Source organism: Falco punctatus (assembly GCF_963210335.1).
Source record: "Falco punctatus genome assembly, chromosome: 2".
Lineage (NCBI taxonomy): Eukaryota > Metazoa > Chordata > Aves > Falconiformes > Falconidae > Falco > Falco punctatus.
In genome coordinates this window covers 72,057,202-72,078,201 of record NC_137581.1, presented here as the reverse complement: position 1 = coordinate 72,078,201, position 21,000 = coordinate 72,057,202, and the positions used below count along the sequence as shown (strand labels likewise).

At 38.7% G+C, this 21,000-nt stretch overlaps 1 protein-coding gene across 2 annotated transcripts in view; it reads right to left on the bottom strand.

Moving 5' to 3' along the window:
• Positions 1-1,712: 1,712 nt before the first annotated feature.
• Positions 1,713-21,000, bottom strand: part of GABRG3 (gamma-aminobutyric acid type A receptor subunit gamma3) — a 344,678-nt gene continuing 325,390 nt past the window's right edge. For both annotated transcript variants that reach the window (XM_080377389.1, XM_080377388.1), the window contains one exon: positions 1,713-20,737. In XM_080377389.1, the coding sequence (XP_080233515.1) occupies positions 20,459-20,737 (279 nt within the window). In that variant the 3' untranslated portion in view covers positions 1,713-20,458. The remainder of the gene's footprint in view (positions 20,738-21,000) is intronic.

The window sequence follows — 21,000 nt, the reverse complement described above, 5'->3', positions numbered from 1 at the left end:
ATTGTGTGGAAATATGTGTTAATCTATCAGACTGAAAACTGAAAGAAAATTAACTTATTTTTCATTTATGGCAAAAGACAAGCCAAATAGTATGTGTATGACAAGTTCCCAGATCATATTGCCATGCTTTCTCCAGCAGTACTAGTTGTCACTATTTGCTAGAGCTCTCCATTTCTAGATGGAGTGGTACTCAAAACCAAAGGCAAGTATTTAGAAAATGGGATAGGAGAGAAGCTAAGAACAAGGACTTGAAACAATGCAACATTTACATAATGTACGCCAGAAACTTTTCCTTTATTAAAAAAATGCTTTCCAGATAAATAACAGGCGCTCAAGACAGCCATTATTTTCCTCTGCAATCATCCTTTCATGTAATCTACACAAGTATTCTCACAGGAATAATTACAAAGTATTCTGATGACTACTATTAACAATCAACTGAAATGCATTTCAGAATAGTTCCTCTCAGATTGTGACCATTTAAAAAGTATTGTCAACATATGCCCAGAAGTTTGGAGAGAAAATAGACCAAGTCTGCAAGGGAGGCAGAAAAAAGGAGAAACAGTGCCAGATAATTAAAGACACAGATGCAGAAGCTACATGTATGAAAAAAAAGGATGAATAGAATTATAGAATTCAAGCTCATGAAAAAGAATTTAATTTTCCAAGCTTCACAAGAATAATCCTTATGAAATCTTCTTAGGAAGAAAAAATGGTGCACCCTCTTCTGAATTAGTTCAAAACACTGGAAAAAAATAGGGCAGATCAATAGTTCAAATGCCCATGTTTGAGGTTAACAGCAAAGCTTACTTCAGTTAGCATTACAAAGCATATGATACCATACAGCTTTGCTAACCTCTGGCCCAGACTGTGAAGGGAGTTGGAACAAGAAATTGCAAAGCCAGCAAAATGAATGTTTGGGTTTGAGTTGGTTGGTTTGGCTTTTTTTTTTTTTTTTTTTTTTTTTTTTTTTGTGTGTGTGTGTGTGTGTGTTTCTGAACCCTTTATTTCATGAGTAGTTTGACACCTGGAGAGCAGTAGGAAGTCTGCGATTCAAGAAGCAGAGATGTATTGCTTTGACAGCAATATTTTACAAGCTCTTGGAATGCAACACAGATAGCCATGGAGTCTAATAAGAAGCAGAGTACCAAAGGTAGAGCCATTATCCTGCTCAAATACCTTTTTATTGATAACAGATTTTTCAGAGGCAGGTAAAGCAGTTAATCCTTTTGTACTTGCAGCACTTTATCTGATGTTCATAGGAAATCCTTGGTGGCAATAAAAGAGAATGCAAGCTTAACAGAGTTAACTAAAGCAGAATTATGAGGATAAAAAAAGACTGCAAAAACAAGTATTCCTTAGGGATCTGGCTTGAAATTGTCCCTGTTGCAGATAATAATATTTGACATCAAGGTAAAACTAGGCAACAGTCAGCGATGAAAAACCAACCCAGAGAGGCACTGTTGAAGCCAAAGAGGACTTGACCGCAGCAGAAGAGTTGGGTCACGTTGCCAGCTGGTCAGGCTGGGGCTGCCTGGAGCCTAAGGGACGTCGGTGACACGCCAGGCGCCGGGAGGCGGCAGCAGCCGTTCCGACCCGCCCCGCCCCGGCGGCCGCTGCCCGCCCGCCCCCCGGTGCCCCGGTCGCCTCCCGCCGCCCCGCCCGCCTCCCGCTCCCCGGCCCAGCCGGCGCCCCGCGGTTCGTCCGGCTCTGCCCCTGACTTGCTTGGCTGAAGCTGGGCAGCACACACAACCTGCTTGTTCAAACATCCCTCCCACTCAGTCCTCTCCTCGCTGCTCCCTGGTAAATTAAATAATCTCCATTATCATCTAGTGAAACTTAGATGTCTACAAAATTGTTGTCTACAAATGACCTGGCCATGTGGGACTTTTTTGCAGTCAATCCCACCTTGGCCCTCTAAAGCATATTTCAATCCTTTGGACAATCTCATTGTTTTGCTTTTTTCTCCAATGTTTATGCATTGTCTTGAATTACAAGTAATAGAATTTCATACAGAATTTTAAGACCAAGTGGTTGAGTTGTCCAGTGAGTGTAGAGTGGGTACTGGAAGAAAATATCCAATCAACGATCCTGAAACAACCTTCCAACAATAAAAAGAGGAAAATACCTGATTTTAAGATGGATCATGGCTGGCTTCTGAGATGGATGAGGGTGACATGGTTGGTTGTAATACATTTGTTCATGATAAAGAAGATCTCTCCCTGTCCTGTGACTTATTCAAGTAAGGACTGTCTTTTGGCACATGCAACACTGCTATAGTTTCTCTACCCTTTGCTCCCCTGCTAAGACATCCAAAGATTTCATTAGCCTACATTTCAGTAGGTAAGTAGGTGACTGATCCCTGAGCCATCAAAAAGAAACTTTGCAACAGCACTGCAGGCAATTAACTATAAAGTATGAAAGAGGAAATGCATAAATAGAAGACTGTTCATTAATAAATAGTTTTGATATGCTAAGGCTGACATTTCTCAGAACAACTACTTACAATGTTACCCAAATTTACATCACAATAAAGGTTCAGAATTCAGCTTGTCTAAGAAGCTGGACTGGTATTTTTTATAGGCGTTCCTTTGATCTTAATTTGCATGGTATCCAAGCACTTCAGAGGAAGAAGTGCATGTGCTGTAAGACTGAAGTGTGTCTCAGCATACTTACAGTGCATTTATTCATTTTCGTACCATACAGCATAGGACATTTTTGTTTAAGTGAATGACAGAAGAAAACCCACGCAGCTCCAGTCTGAAGCTCATTTACGTCTAAATAGCTGTCTACCAATTCCCACATATAAATGGCTTTTTTGCAAATAAACGTTATTATGTTCACAGATTGTTTAGGCCTAAAGAAGCAATGCTATGTTTAACTGCTTATTTAAGATTTCACCCTCTTCTTTTTTTTGCAGTCTGTGGTTAACATGATGAAAGAAATGTGGTGTGAGGGTATCGACTTTAGCACCCAGAAGGAACAAAAGCAGGTTTCATCTGAGCTACTTAGAAAAACCATGTTGACATATTTCCTCATACTTTTTATTGTGCATTTTCTCACACTGCTTCTGAGTTAAGGAATTGGCATTGTTTTCATTTCACATGATGGGCTAAAGCAGTTTGCTAAATACACAGGTTTGGAAGCTGATGGCCCCAGTTCCACATTTAATTGAATAATAGACAGGTCTAAAAGCCCAGTTCTGGAAGTACTGTTCACACAGTGACTTGAGTGGCAAGATCCTTATATGATAAATAAGAAAGGTTTTTGCACCTGAGCTGGTCTTCATGACAGCATCGGCTAGTCTACAAGAAGAGCCTGTACCTTAAACTCTGTTCTTCAAGGACAAAGGCCACCCTGTGAGACTGGAACACTGTGACTGGAACTCTTTCCTGTGCCCAAATCGCTGGCTTCTCTTGCCAGTCTTGGTCAAGGGAACAGATCTTTCCTGAGGTAGAGATGCCACAGAATAGCATGGCTCATTACAGCTTTCACTTCAGTGGACACAGGCATCCCTTATGTCCTGTGCCATGCTTGTCATTGTTGTGAGTTCTCTGGGTACTGAATCTAGCTCTAGTTGTCTTGATTCTATTTATATGAGGTGAGAGAAGAAGGTATTTCTAGAGCATCTAATTCCAAGGTGAACATCTCAGGCTTGGATCAGTTGCTCGTACATACATACCTAATGTCATGTGAGACTCACTGGGTTATCTACAGTTTTCTTGGCTCTGCCAGATAGGGCACGGGTCCTATTGAAGACCTGTGCCAATCTGGAGACAGCTGGAGGCAAGGCCCACATTGTCACAGTTTGCTTACATGTGAGCAAAGGGTTTGTATGCTATGCCTGAGCAAAAGAGTAAAACCTCTAAAAAAAGGCTTATTCTTACTTATTTTCATTCATTACAAAGGAAGTTAGATGTCTAGATTAGTTTTAGCCACCTGAAACTGAGATCAGTCCCACCCTGGGTATGAGAGTTTTTATTGTAGAGTTAGGCTAATAGTAACAATTTCTTAAAATTATCAGATAACTCCTGCAAATGCCTCCTGTTCTGGGAATACTGATGCCCCTAGAAGTTTCATAAGTCAAGCTCAGTATTTAGCGCTATGAAAAACCCCAAATGTTTAAAATGAACAAAAACCTGTTGAGGCTTACCAAGAAGCAATATATGTAATATTGATATATCATTAGCTGTGGTGTGCTATTAGATATAATACCCATCTTTTTTCATAAAATATGACTAAATCTGTAATAATGTATGTAGCATTATAGAAAAACTTTAATACTTATTAATATGCAAAATACTTCAATAATTTAAATGTTCTGTGGGATTAATGACAGGGCTAGAATAAATTTTTCTAATCTTAATGCATCACTTAAAAACCTCATAGTCTCAGAACAGGAATATTACAATAGGAAGGAAAAAACCACTTTTCAGTATAGCACTTCATCTGAAAAATTGGTTCAATATCTTACAGAATAATGAAATCACACTATTGACTCACAAATCTGGAATTACCAAAGCGAATGGGGAAGCACTCTCAACATGGTTGCAACACTTGTCTTCCAGGAACATTCTCACTGAAATGCACATGTGTTGTTTTTAGAAATGTTCCTAAGTGCTGAAGTACTTAGAATTTTTGTAGGATTTATGTGGAAAGCAACCACTGTGACTTTGAGTACATTATTTTTAAATTAATTTTGATATTACTAGAGGTGTTGGATTTACTTCTGCTTAGCCTTTAATAGGATATGAACTGGAGAACAGCAGTGAAAATACTCTATATGGTGTTAACCACATCCCTCAAGTTTGACTTGAAGAACCTAAGCAGAAGGGTAGGAGCTCTGGGTATGTCTGCTGACTCAGCCAAGAAGCATAGAATTGATGCTGCTACTACCTATCTGCTGGCAGATACAAACAAGTACTTACACTCCCTCACTTTTGTCTGTCAGGTTAATTTCACATAGAGTAGGCAAACAGTAATAAGAAAAGGAATTCAGTCTCTCCAGGGAAATGCATGTAAACTCTATTAATCCGTGAGGAGCGCTACTTAAGCATTGTTACTGTTTTCCAAAAGCAGGGATGTAACTCCTATTCTGTTTACTCCAGAGGACTGTCAAATGAAGTGCTGTGGTCTCCCCACATTATGAAAAGGAGGGGAACAAAAGTAGGAAACAGCCCTGCCACAGCTGGACAACACTGGAACAGTTACACTGGAGCTGGATAACAGGCACAGCAGGGCTGCTTTTTTTGACAGGCAAGCTTTAGTGGGACAAATTAAAGCAGCCAGTTGCCTCTGGTGAGTCACACTGAACCAGCATTTAAGCAGCAACGTCCATTGTCTGTCTCATACAATTTCTGTAGCAATTATGGCCAGACAGAAGTGCAGCCCTGTTATGCTGATAACAATGGCCATATCCCTGTTTGTGAATGGAGGCCAGTCTCTGTCAAAAGACTGTTGGATGGTGTGTGAGAGAAGCATGAAAACCCGCTCCAGCTAGGATTCACATTCATGTGGCTCTGCCAGCTCTGAGTTATTCTTCACATTGTGCCAAGTACAGGATGAAATGCAAGTCAAAAAGGGAGGCTAGCTTACCTCTTGCAATAGACCATATGGATGTGCGAATCTGCATGCTCTGTGACTGTGCATGCTGATCACTTTGCCTCTATACTTCATTGGCAAGCGTTTTTCATATGTGACAGTATATTCACAACACAGAGGCATACCCTGTTACCCACTGAGAATATATTCCTGGAAAGTGTGATGGTTAGTTATTCGATAGAAGGGAGACTGTATGCAGGGGTTTGAGAAAAACACACAGTTTAACCACACAGGGACAGTAACACACAGGGACAGTATGTTGGTGTGTTGTGGCAATAAGGTCTTTCCCCTTGTTCCGGTAACACTACACAAAAAAGCAAGATCTTGATGGCACAAGTGAAGAGCAAAGATGAGAGGAGTTCTGCTGCATAGCCACACACAAGGTTGTCAGCATATTTCTGCTAGTGTTTGTGTGATATGCAAACAATAAATTAGTGAAATATTAAAGATACTGCATTGTAGCCTACTGTGTCTGTATTCTCAGCAGTTATTTTAACACAGGCAAGTATTTGGCAGGAACATTTCAGTATGACTGGATGGCACAGGGTAGTCTTGATGTAAGGAAAAACAGTTATGACAGCATTTAGTAGAGCACAATACGAAATGATTGAGGATGGACCTCCAAAATGACAGGAATTATGGAGTTGTTCCTCTGAGGTCTCATATGTACTTAGGTGTGCTGTGTAACATGCAGCATCTCATCCTGCTTGAGTGTTCCTCATGTAGAAGAACTCATTGCAAGTCCACTAGCAGTAACACAGAAAGCACAAGGCTTTGCATTTTCTCTGTCTTTTGATCTTCACACTGTTTAGAAAGGCTTGAGATCATTTAGAACGTAACTGGAAAGTGGGACACTTGGTTGCTGTGTTACAGAGAATTGACCATGACTTTTAAAGACTACTGTGCTAGATACTTCTTTTTTTATATAGGTACCTTTGAGTATGAAGCTGCTACATGTTGTAGTGAAATCTAGAAATATTTGAGCTACTTTTCTTCAGATTACTGTTCTGCATTCCTCAGTGCAGCACCCCTGTTTCTGCTGTTTAAGAGACAATGTGCATGGGATTCATCTTCTGTAATTGTAAATGCTTATGGCTGGGCTAGACTCCCTTTAGAATCCCTTTATAGATGCTGAAAAGCAAATGAACTCTTTTAGAGTATGGTTTATAAGACTCCAATTTCAGATGTCTACTTTAAGATGAGTTGTATTCCAGAAGTGTCTGTGCCTCTCCATCAGCTGCAAAGGGAATTTACATTGCTAACTCCAGTGACAGCGTTTACAATATTTACATCTATATTTGGACAGATGAACTTTGCTTTGTAGATATTATTGGACTGTGGTTTGTTGGTTGTTGTGGTTTTTGTTTTTTTTTTTCCATTGAGATTTGATTTGACTGGACTCTTGTAATACAGAAATAGGGATTTATTTTTGCCTCATAGCTACCTTCAGTAAAAGTAATTCAAGCAACATATTGCTTGGAAGGGTCCTTTCTTTTCCTGCTCTCGTGGATCTACTCTCACACCATGGAAAGAGTTGAGTTTCAGTTTTTGATGGGGAGGGCTGAAGTGGTAGTGATACCTGTGGGCCCATAGAATAGGGAGCAAACCTGTGAATATGCAGATTACCTCCCAGGATTATCAATGTCTTAGACATTCAGCACCTCTAAACCTGCAGGACCCCCCTTCTGTCTGTGGTGCACTGCTCTGTCACCTGACACTTGGGGTGGTGGGAGAGCTGCACTCCCAGTTGTCTACGTAGAGCTGTAGCAGGCAGCTCTATTCTGTCCTGCATGCTGATATGAAAAGGCTGATAGCACTTCATAGATCGCCCAAGTACTTACCGCCTACAGTTTGAGCTCTTCCTAGCTTTTGCGTTTCTGAGAGTGCTGTCTCATGTAAGTGCTGGAATCCGCTCTGTGACTCTAAGCTGCATTTCAGTACTTTACATAGATGCAATGTAGATGAGCTAATGCAGTGAATTCAACTCTCCTTAGGATATATTCTGCATCAGCTTATTTGTGCAGAAGCCACCCTTCACTGCCTCATCTGAGGCTCAGTGCCACGTGATTAGGACACTGAACAGTGCTACTACCAAAAGCCCTCCACCCTGATATTTCCAGTACCTCTTCCCTGGAAAGAACTATGTAAACCATCCACTTCCTAGAATCAGCTGCATAGCAGATGCTGCTGTGATTTGATTTACACAAAGATGAGATTGTTTGTTTCAGTACATTTCCCCATAGATGTATGAAATGAATACCTATACTGGAAAGATCTTCATATGATCATCAGTTTCAATCTAGCTTTGTTCCACACGTGCAGAGCTAATGAATTCAATGCATGCTTCTATTATGCGAATCAGTGAATGCACATAACACAGATACAGTTGCAACCTTTGGGACAAAGACACTAGCTAGAAATATGCTCGCTAACTCAACTCCTTAACCTTCCTCTAAGCTTTCTGTTCACCTATCCGTACAGTCTTCCCCTTGTGAATTGCTGGTGTCGTACGTGGCCAAAGTGGAAGAAACCTGCAAAAGCGAACCTTGTAAAGAATCCATTTTTTCGTCCTTTTGGATATAACTGCACACTGCACATTAGTTGCAAAACCAGATAAAGGTTATTTTATTTGTATATGTAACAAATAAAAAGAGGTTAAAAATATTTATCTGTTGTCCACCAGTTGCTAAATAACTGCAGTTATACCTTTGGAAGTTCTAGTACACATTACATTACAGTAAGGGCTAGAAGTGTCATTGATTTGTTAGGGAGGATTTTGTTTGTTTGTTTTTTTCATACATTGAAGTGTCTTTATACTTTTACAGGCACAGTTGAATCACACCATAGATCTGTAACAGTTAAATTTTTACTCAATCAAACATTTTAGTGTTCAGAGTTAATACTCTTACCTTTTGCAGGGTTTGTGTAGAAACGTAGCATGTAGTTTGCCACTAAAAACAGTTAGGGATTCTCCTTGATGCAACATAAGATAGAAGTAGTATAATTTACCAGTTTCCAAGGGGGAAATAAGATTAGGATGGTATTGTACGCTTATTTCAAGAAGTTGCATAATAAACTAATATTTTTTGACAAAACTGAGGCATCAGTATACATTAAAAAATGCATTGATACATATGACATATTCAGACTAGGACTTTGCATAGTTATAAAAATATCCATTTCTCCAGATGGCATTGAGAGGTCTCACTAGGAAAGCATAATGTGATTCCTGAAATAGCTTTTGTGCTATATAAAAAGACAAATTGTTCAAAGAATGAACAATAGTGGCAATGCTCAAGCAGATAGCTTGTATGTTGGTTTTAATTATGTCATTTTTCACTATGTATCTAATTGAGTATTTGTGGAAAAGGTAACTGGTAAAAAAATTCCTTTTATAGAATCATAGAAATCTTGATTAGGATGTGCATTGTTTTGGAGGTCATGTAGTTCAGTCTCACTGAGGTGGACCTGCAGGATTCGAGCCAGCAGTGCCCAGGTGCCTGTCCCCTTCCTGAAGGTGTGGGGCAGGCCTTGGTGGGAACTACCACAAACACTAGGTCAGGCTTTGTCCAGCCAAGTCTTGAAAACCTCTGTGGAGGAAGCTCCCACAGCCCTTTCAGGCAGCCCCTTTCCTGCAGCGCTGCGTTGTGTAAAAGCTGTTCTTCATCTCCAACCGGAGCCTCCCAAGGTGAAACTCGTGCACTCTGCACCAAGCTGTACTGAGAAGAGATTGAGAATTTGGCTCCAGTGTCTTTGTAACTGTCCTTCAAGTAGTTGTAGTTTGTGACTAGAACATCCTTTAGCCTCAGCTCCATATGAACTCAGTTCTGTCAGTTTCTCACAGTTCATCTGTTCTGAGCCACTCAACATCTTAGCAGCTGCCTGACAGGTCTTTCCTATTTTCTTAGTATCCCACTTGTAGGTGGGGAGGACATGCCAAAACCAGTATATTTATTACTGCCCTGTACTGACCAGTGTTGAACACAGGGCAGTAATGAATTCCTTTGATCTGTGGGACGCAGCCACAGCATAGCACATTATAGAGCTGCATGAGCTGTGTGGTAAGAACACGCTGCTAGCTTACATTCAGCCTGGCAACTGCAACGTTCTTCACTGAGTTCTCATGCTGCTCAGCTAGCTGGTTACCAGCCTATATTGATGCATGGGGGTTGTCTGCTCTTGTACAGTGTTACACTTTTTCATACTGAACTCCATGAGGTTTCTGTCTGTTTAATCCTTAGCATAAGTGCCAGGAGTGGACCACTGAATGCTTTATAGTTCACTGGAGTTGAAAATAATCAGAGATACATTGTCAATTCCATTGTCCATGTGTACTACTGTCAGCATACATGTAGTATGAATCCTGTGAGTATTTGAGTGATTCCCAGTCAGATCCTCTGTATAATTAATAAAGTAGCATTACAGCATTCATTTATATTTCATCTAACATGGACACTAGAGAACTTGGGAATTGGTAGGAATTTTGCCGATGGGAATTTTGCATTTAAATTTTATAGTTGTTGCTGCTTTGAGTGGAAAGTTCTATCAAAAAAGTATTGGTCACAGCATTTGATGTGACATTTACTGAGTTTTTTTCTGGTAGAAAATGCATGAGTATCTTTAAAACAACAGTATTTCATAGTGAAAAATTTTGGAAACGGAATGTCTCAGGTTTGGGAGAGGTAAGGTTTTGGCTGAGTATGAACTCTGCCAATTCATTTTCTGTTGGGTTCTGTAGTGCCTTCACCAACAGTGGATGTAATAAAATCTAGTATTTTATGATAAATCTTTTTTATTAAATACTTTAATCTTTCATTAAAGTATTAATGGTTGCTTTTACTGAGTATGCCTAATGGATGAACCAAGGATGTCACAGCCTCCACTCCTGTGTGTCTTAGGGTCTGCTCCTTCATTTCAGGTGACCGTCACACTGAGTTCTATAGGATTCAAAGCTGTTTTCCCTCCTGGTCATCATGCATGCAGGACTGTGGTATTAGGGCGGGCACAGGCTGCAGTGCCCTCACTGCTGTGAAGATACTTAGCAGTAATGATCTGACCTATCTGACTCAAGCAATGCTATTTAGATATGGAGGAGAAAAAATGGATGTTAGAGGTGAAAAAACACACAGGATAGCAAGGACTCCTTCGTTTACCTAGGAAGGGTGAGACTTTGCTTTTTTCTTGATTTGCCTTATTTTTGTGGTCTGGTGAACCTTTGGCTCCTGTCTGACAACTACAAGAACGCAGAAAACTTATCTGCACCTTATCCAAGGGTGCTACTTTAGCTCTACTATGATGCATGATGCTGTTAGACTAAGATCTGCACTATAAAAAGTAATCCAACTTCTGACAGCCTAGAACCTGAAGCTGCTATAGTATGTAAAAATACGTGTCTATGATGTGCATTGGTTGCACAAAACTAGAGGATGGGCTAAGGAAACTCCTATTAGTCCAGATTTTACTTAGATGAAAAATTCTTTCTTTTAAGATCAGTTCTGTTGTGGTCTGGAGAAACATATAATAAATGATAATAAAAATAAACAAACATGCAAATTAATAAATAAACCCCACTGACACATGTTGCTGCATGTGAAACTTTAGCATATGTCAATTATATTGCTAATGCAGATGCCATCCATTTAGGAACCAACTTTAAAAATGTGAGTGTTTTTTACTATGGCTATTAAGTGACAGTGGTCTTCTAATGTCATTCAGTAGGAAAACATCTGTTGTGTTTATTCCTTACTTTCTGGATAGCTCCCTGATGTTCAGCTTCACTCATTTTCCATTCTATAGTCTGAGTTTACTTTAACTGAAACTGTCAAGCAGTAATTCAGTTCTTAACTAGATTTGTGGTGGTGAGACAGAGGGTAACATAAAAAGGCAGAACTTATTGGCGTGATTCATCATCATACTTTATTGCATACTCGAGCTTACTGGGCAGGAAATGTTATTAAACTGGAAGATGTATCAGAGCCTTCTGAGTTTGGCAGGATGAGCACCTTAAATCTCTGGAAGGGCCGATGTGTTCAACTCACATTCAGTCCCACTGAATGGCTGCAAGAATATAGATGTTGTTCCAGGTTAAGCTTTGCAAGGGACAACAGCTGGCATTGTGTTCACACTGCAACAATTGTATGGTTAAGAACTAACGTGCAGAAGGCAAATAGTCATGGCAACAGCTATGCTTACCTGTTTTTCTGGGGAGTGGGGCATAGCTGCATCTACTTGGTTACTGCATGTCAAGCACTTATTACAAGTGTCAGCTGCTGTTAGAGAAATCCAGAATCTATGTTTATTTTTCAGTAGATACATAAGTCTTAGTAATTATTTGTATTGAAACACAAATGGGGGTAAAACATGAATTGCATGTCAAAGTAACAAGTGAAAACAATGGAGCTCCTGAAGGGAAAAAAGAGATTTTTTTGGGTAAAAGTTTAATGAAATACTATGGAAGAATTAGCTGTAATTGTTTTATGTGAAATAAAACATCTTTTGGAAAAAAATGCCTTATTGGTAGGAACATACGGAAAGTATGACTAACAGGTTCAGACAGGGAAATCTCTGGTATGAGAAATCTGGGAAGTTTCTGCATTATCTGTGGCCCAGCTGTCAGCTCCAGTGTTACTATGGACTGAAATCCTGAAAAGTAGGGACTTCGAGTGGGTCAAGACTGGCAGTTCTGTTGTCGTGAATATACAGAAGCAGGAATTAAATTGCATTTGAAAAGGATAAACCAAGAAGATGTTCTTACTTAACAGTAAGTGGCTGCCAAAGAAATTATACTTGTAAAAATGCAGAGTATAGTTTTACCAGTAAATTTCATTGTGTAAGCAGATACAAAGAACTTGCTTTCAGTGTACTGAAAAAGCTGGAACTGGGGAAGTTTTGAAACCAAATTTGATTGCAATGTTTAAACTATCAAATCTTTATATTCAAGCAGGTTATGCAAAAGACACAGCTTATTTCTGGATTTCTCTTTGAATTTTGTTGGATATTCTTCCCACTTTGTGTTAGCCCCATGGATAAACCTCAGTCTCAAATCTTTGAATTTACTGGCTGCTCATGCTGACTGTGGAAAATATTTTTTCAAAAGACTCTTTTGAAATTCTTTTTAAGAACACTGTATCAGAAACATAACACACTGTGCCTCTTCTCTTAGGCAAACTTTCAGATATTTGTTTCTATTTTGTTAAGCTCTCAACTTCCATATGAAAATACAACCACCAATACATGCACACAATACTTGCATTTTCTGATAATGTGTATTTATTTGTATCCAGAAATACAAATGTTGGGATCAAAATACGAATATAAATAGTATTCTAGACGCACAGCCCTACTTCTTAACACAAAATAAACTGGAATGGATGTGGTCAGTAAGGGAAGGTCGTTGTCTGAGAACCTGAGGAGATGAAGCACACAGGTGTTTGACTTTTCTGGTTAGGTCAGTCTGGGAGATCACTAGGATGGCTGTCTAACTTAGAATGACATACTGGTACTAGTGCTACCTGTATTATTCAAGGCACATTGGGCACATAATTGTACTTTCATTTCACTATGACATCACAAGCTGCACTGCTAGCAAAGAAATCACACACCCCTAAGGAAAACTTAGGAAAGAAGGATAATTAGAAATCTAAAATTTTATTTGTGTTCTATAAGAAAGTTCAGTTTGGCACATAGTTGGCAGTTTTTATGTGATTTCTAAAATTGCACTCACTTAAAAAATTTTCATATGTTGTCATGTTGGCAAAAAATGTTTTGAGAGCTGTATACTGAGAGTTTATAACAGGTAATCCTGAGGTGTTTGATGACTGCCTGTGATAGCCACAGACTGTGCTCAGATTTCCTCCAGCCTAGTGTTACTACTTGTGACAGCCACATGTCGGCCCATGATTTATATGGTTGGTATTGCATGTGAGTGTGGATGACAGTAACATCGCAGGACTCCTTAATGACTGCAAAAGAGATTGTGGAGGACTGATGCTGTAATCTCTCTGCACAAGGTTTCCCACGGTTGTTCAGAGGAGCACTGTTCTGTGGAAGCCTATTCTGAAATTTTGTTTCCTTTGGAGCACTCTGTCTGGCAGTAGCATACTTCCCTGATCTGCCTGTGTAATACTGCCAGATGCAATTATTTTAGCAGCTTTCCATGATTTCAGTAGCAGCTCACATTTTAAGGATCCCATGTGGTCTGTAAGTATGGAATGGACTCTGTAGCATGCTCTGTTCTACATTCATTTGTCAGCAGGTGGTGTGTTTTTGTTTTGTTTTTTTTAATGTCATCACTATTGTTCTTTTCATCCATTTTCTATTAATGTGCAATTTAGAAATTTTGGCATTTATCTGTTTTAGGTGTCACTTTAAGTACATAAATTACAAATCTCACTTTAAAACTTAAGTTACAAATCTGCTTTCCACAAGCTTTGAAGCCAGCCAATGGATAGCTCAACCCCTCCAGAACACGATCCAAAGCTCTTCCTGTTTGCTTGTAAGAATATTTTAATTAAACCCCTCTTCTGGTCAGTGGTCTTGATTGATGAGGAAGTTTTTGACTCAGACCTAGCGGCTTTTTTCTTAAAGCTTGTAATCATAACACAGTCTCAATAACAAGCCGTCATCAGCTTCACTGTGGATATTTCATTCTTTGTATTTTATAATGTCGTGTCAGTATAGCTTCATCTCTCCCAAGCACTGCCATAGGCAGCAAGAAGGTAAAGAGACATTAGGAGAGTATTAAGTGCTATGCTAAACACTAAAGGGAGCACCTTGGTTCCCCTATAAGAACCTCTACAGGCTGGCTTAGGCCTCCAAGTAAAGCTGAGTTACATGAGTGCTTCCATGACACCAAAGAGGCTGTTATGGCTTCTCTGGCTAGTGTCATTCATTAGCTAGATAAAAGAATACCTGGTGGATAACTGACTGTATCAGTGCCTGATTTGCTTAGTTCAGTCTTTGACAAAGCATACGCGCAGACATATGAATAAACATAACCACACATCTTCTGCTGTCTTACTTTATCCTTCATAAATAGCAAATGATTAGAAGATCAAAATGCATGTTTCGATAAAAAGTAGAGAACTCTCAGGTGTCCAACTCTGAGGACTGAACTTCATGATGAATTTTATTGTCTAATTTCACATATATTCTAGGAAAACCCTTGAGAACTCCAGATGCATACAAATGCTGTCTTGAGGACACACAACAAGAAAAAAAAGTAGAAGAAAGTTAAGTTTGTAGAAAGGAATACATCATCACAGACCTTGGATATCTCCCTTGAAGAATGCCAGCAGCCACTAACCAAGTGCTTGAAGTCAGTCATAATCCAAAGTTATTTGAAGAAACAGCTACTAGGTAAATTGGATTAGAACAGTATTTATCTCTAATTCAGGAGTTAGTCCTAGAAAGGGTTATAGGGTAGCATTATAAATTTGAGTTATCCACCACAGGTATGGTGTACAAAAATTTACTGTTTAACTTGTCAAAGCAATACAGTCCAAGTGGAGATGATTCTTTTCTGTTAAAACATTTCACTTTAGATATAAAGCATAGTTTTCTTTTTAGTATCTAAAACTGGTCTAAATGATGAGGAAAGTAAATTCTCTGTTTGTTTTCCAGACAAACCATGGATCCCAGGGGAAAGGGCAAAACTATTAAGGCCACAGAGTCTTGAAGGCAGGCCTTCATTTTTGGCATATATACTAGAATACTTCAAGAAGATAACATGTTGAACCATAAGAAAGTTGTAGGCATATAAATATGACATAAGACGAACGATGCTATGCTTTTTTTTTTTTTTTTTTAGTATGTAAGTTTCCATATAAGTTTTCAGTATGTAAGTGTAAATCAAGCTGATTTTGTGCTTGCCAAGGGAGGGAGGGAGGGAATATCTAAAGTGAAGTCTGAGGAAAAAAGAAAAGCTCTAAAGGAAAAAGAACCTCACCTTTCAGCTGTGGAAATGAATTGCCAATGCATTGCTTGGGTTTTGTCTATTTTAAACAGTCTTCTGAGAAGTGACCTGGATGAGGTAAACATCAGCCTCAAGTTTATGCTCTGCATCTCTTGGTGTAATGAAGTTGCTAAGTGAAGAAGGAAGGATTCTGTTAAACTGCTGAAATCTCACTGCAGTTTTCTTGCTACTTAGTAATTAAGAAACCTACAGCCTGCTTAAAAATTAAAGAAGAATCACACAAATGCTCAATGTGTAGGTTGAAGACATCTACAGTATTGGTCACACACTGTGGTGCTCAGGAAGAACCCCAGCAATGTTAGTGTCCCACTTTCTAGCTCTTGGGCTAGAAGTAGTATAAGCTTCGGTATCAAGAAAAGCTAAAGGCACTAATGTAAGAGGCACAAAGATTTCACTGTAAGCAAGAAGAAGAAGAATATACTTTGAAAAAAATCATGTCACTGTGTAAGCAGCTAAGAATATGGGCTATGGCTTGCCTTTTCTTAGTGCTTTTATGGAAACCCAGAAAGAGCAGCCAATTGGAAAAGTACAGTCTGTTATGGACAGCCTTTACATGTTGCAGTGGATGCCTTGTTTTACAGCTTAGAAGGTAACACCAACCCTCCAGATTGTGAGGCTAATGAAATCTGTCTTAAAATAATGAGTTTCCCTTCCCACAAAGTCACCAGTACAGCAACTATGGTCTTCCCAGAGTTGTCTCCTACCCAGTCACTTGGAGCGTGGGCGGAGGAGAGTCATTTTTCTAGAGAGATGGTGAAATTTGGTGTAAAAAGGAGGTAAGCATGAAATGACCAGGTAAACTGAATTGTGATAAATTCATGCAGCAACATGAGGCACTAGACTCTGGGACACATTAGCACTGCAAAAATGTTTGAGAGAGCTATCTATCTGAGTTACTTGGCAGGATGCCTCCAATTCCAGAAATATAATTTCCTGTCAGCTAAACGCTCATGTGTCACTGCTGTTCTAGCTGGTGAATGTTCAAACAGATGTGGATGATTTGGAATTAGCTGTTGGTAGTTGGTGGAAAGAACTGAATAAGAGGAGTGGGACAGGTAAGAACTGCACAATAAATAAAATAATTTCTCCCCGCCCCCTTTTAGCTTCACTACACATTGCTGTCTCTGTGAAGACAGTTCTGGCTCTTCTGATTCTTTCTGCTGTAATTTTTATCATTTTTATTGGTACGTACAATATACAAATATATAGTTGAGAGTTGATGAAGGAGAAAATGAGCATCTGAAAGAGAAACAAGGCTTTCAAAGTGCCTGAGGTGTTTTAATCTACAGCCTTACTTCTTGATTACTGTTCCACATTACTGCTGGACATGGAGACAACATAAACTGGCTGCAAGTTTTTATACACTTATTCATGGAAGAATGGTTGCAAAAGAAGGAGCTGTCAGTATGCTAGGCATCAGGGCTAGAAGAACTGAGAAGACTGAGTTAAGCAGACCAGTATTTTTATACGCACTTAATTATTGCCTTGGAAATGCTGGTCTCAATGCAGGAAAACACTGTCCATCACTTTTAACTGAAGGGGGAGAATAAGAGATTTGACTTTAGATTCTCCTGGGAAAAGTTGTTTATTTAAACAAACTCTCATAGTCTTTTTTGTAACTTCAAAAAGGAGGGAATGTAATGTGAAGATACTTGATTTTGTGGTTTTACATACATGTCCAAATGTGTTCATTTCACTTGTTTCTGCTTTCGCCATTCCCTTTCCTTCCTTGGAAGGGTAAAAAAAAAGTACTAAATAACAAAAAGAAGTGGTTGAATAAATGCAAGTCTTGAATATGTAATTATATGATAAGAAAATGTTCTAAAGTAATAAAAGGTGGTTCTTACATTTCTCATGGGACAATGCACAAAGTGTTAATTTTTCTCAATTTGCAAAAGAAGCGAAAGAATATCTGGCTGTTAATGAGGATATTCTTACTGCTACAGAAGGATATGGCACATAGATATATGTAGACCACATTAGATAGGTGTCTAGAATACATTTTGAAAGATGCACAGCCTGGAAAGCATATCTTCCCTGATTTCTATGGTTTTTGCAGTGGCTGCCAAAGCACAGAGCAGTGAAGCAAAGAGAGTAAACCAAGCAACTAGGAATAAGCAGAGGCATGTATTCTGCAACCTACCAGCCTGGGGCCACTCACCTTGCACATAAATCAATTTTTTGCAAATAACCCCAAAGTAGAATATATTACACAGTAGAGAATGTCCTCTGCTGTCAGTATAAGAGTGGAAGCCAGTAGTGCTTGCAGATTTTTTCTTGGTTAGTACTGTAGAAAAAAAGTGGATTTAAATGCTTCCAACTTCTGTTTATGAAAGCACTCAGAAAACAGAGGCAATATGAATGGACATAGCAGAATCAGTCTTCCAAGGAAGGATCTGATGGGATTGCATGCTTTTAGCAGGAATAGGTAGCCATGAACAGAAGTGTAAGAAAAGTATATGCTCATCATCTAAAATGGGAACGTTCCACCTCCACACTTACTCACAGGACATTCACTCAAGTATGTAATTGCTAAATAAACCTCACTTTACCTGTTCAAGATCTAATGGTGGAAGGCATCTTGTTGTGCCTCACCTGCCTCAGTACTCCTACCAAAATCAATTGATTGTGCAGAGGGTTTGCAGAATCAGGCCCCTAAAGGATAACTTTCTGTTCCTTTATTTAAGCTTGAAATAGTTATAGTGTTATCGCAAAATATGGCTGAAGGTGGCTGCTAGAGTGAACTAATTCATAATTAGAGACCAGGATATTCAACTTCAATTCAATCAGCTTCTTGCACTGCTGAAAATATAACTCTCATCCTTAAATAAAATCCATACTTCCAAGTGCAGGACATAGACATTTACAGAGTAATAGATTTTACAGAGTAATTTGCTACTGAGAGTTAGCAAAAACCTCAACATGTATTTTGAAATCAGAAGGTTGTAATTGGTTTAGAAGACCTCAGGCTGGACAGATTTTTCCAAAAATAAGGTTTTGGTCCTGCCCCAAAATATTTCTTCTCTGTGCTTCTAATTTGAATTTTGTCAGTCCTTAGAGAAGTGACTCCTCTCCCCCATGTAAACCCAGCTCTGACTCTGATATTTTAGACAAGTGAACAACAGAAGAAAGTATTTTGAGCTACAGTTAACTTTTATGTTAGTAATTTTTTTCAATTAAAAATTCAGTGGAAGCACAGAGCAACAGCAATGATAGACAGTGATGTTTCAAAGAACATGACAGCATTTCCGTTCCTTTAGAATTACCATTGCATTAGTCTTTGCTTGTTTGCAGGATTTTCTTTCTGAGGAGAAAAGGAACTGCTCTTCAATGACATCTATTACTCAGCTTTTATCAAATATTGTGTGGAAAAGAAACACATTTTTTGAGATGATAAAAAAATAAACAGGTCCTCCAGATAAAGAAAAAAAATAGAATTTTTTTTTTAGGTATGTTTTAACTTCAATAATTTGTAACCATTTGTCATCCAAAGGGTAGTGAAAAACTATTGCTATTTAGTTTTGAATCTGTTTTGTTTGCTTGGTAACAATTATTGAGATAGTCTGTAAAAGACGTAATCTAGTTTAACACTAAAACTAGTTTTTGAAAAAAATGGGCAGTTTAAGAATTTAATGGTCAAAAGCTTGCAAAATACAAAATAGCTTTTTAGTGTAAAATATAGTGGCAGTTTAGGAAAAAAACTAAAACATTTTCTACATGTGGCAACTACTCCATGTTTAATCCAAGTGTGACAGTTGAGTTCCTGTAATGCACTGTTCAAGTAAAGTATTCAGTCTTCAGCTCAGGCCCAGGGGACAACTGCCATCAGTAAGGACTGCCATATTTAACTTTATGGAAGGAACAAAAAATGTCCCTTGGCGCACATGGGTTTTGAATTTGTAAAATAAATTTGAGAGAAGCAATGAGAATGCATGAGATCACTTTTAGTAAATTGCAATCTGAAGAAAGTCACATATTCCTAGTTCTATTATATAATGATTTTTACTCATGGCCTATCAGCTGTGATCTGCTACAATGACACAAGCAGGAATCTTGTCCTGCTTCAAGTAGAGTTCTTTAGAAATCAATGACCATCCTGTGTTTAACCAGTCATAAAAAAGACATTTAAAAGCCTGAAAAACTGTAGAAGTTATGCCTACAGCTGCCTCAGAGATATGCAAGTCTTTTATTTATATTAAAATAGTAGCTTTCTTATAACTCTGTCTTTTTACCTTAAGTTAAAACTAACATGTGTAGGTAAGTGGCTAGTTCCATTAATCCCAGACCTTTGCAGAAAGTAATGTCCATGTTTTGATCTCACCACAGACATTTCTTACTGTCTTTTGGTGATTTCTCTATAGCAAGGAGGTTACCAATGAGATGTTTCCCAAAACCTATGGGATATAGCTCAAGCAAGTTTAAATACAAATGAGTGTTTTTGTTGGCTTTGACTTATTTGCCAGTGCCAGCATATGTTGCTCTGAGCCTTAGGGATATGGCAATTTTTTAAGAAAGTGAGGGAATGAAAAACAAAAATGACATATTTAACCTTTGCCTGAATTGTGTATAGCTTCTATGCCAAGGGAGAATAGTAGAGATTCTAATATACAACAATTATTCATAAACATCGCTCACACTACAAATTCAGCTGAATTTTATAAGATTCTTTTCCTTAAAATGAATAGCAGTAAGGAGAGGATTCTTCCATGTTTTTCTTTTTCAGGCAATTACATATTAAAATTCTTCATCAGGTTCTGTGATGGTGAAAGTTAATGTGGCCTTTATAATTTGAGATGAAACTGACCATGTCCTTCACTTTTTCTGCACTCTCACCATCCCTCCACAGTGTAAAAACACAGCAGTCTTCACCACTACAGGCAACATTTAAAGATAGAGGTATCCAACCCAGTAGACCAGGTTAAACAGCAGGAAGGATGTAGGAAAAAAGACCCTAGAGTAAGAGTCCAGTTCTAAGATGTCTATGTGAATCCGTCCTCTCCTCCACGAGCCTGATTTACACTCTTCGTAACAACAGAAAAAGCTCTGGCAGTCTTTCCCATCTAGGCATTCATAGACACACGCATCTTCAAATTCTTGCCAATACATGGCATTGTTCAATGTGATGACTGTAGTTGGTGGTCTCATATCAAGTACAGAATAATTCTGAGGAGAGAAAAAGAAACCAACAGTTTTATAAGCTTCCATGGATGATGCAGATCACAATTAATAATCATGGGAAAAAATCACAGGAGCTGAAAATAACAGGTCGATACTAACGGAATTCTAGATTTAGGAAGCATCTTCCTTTCCCTCAGAAGACGCCTTTCAATATGAATTTCCGTAGAGACATTGTGGCGTAGCAAGTTAAATAGTTCCCGGTGTATTTTCTACTTGGATAACTCAAGCATATATTTCCTAGTAATCAT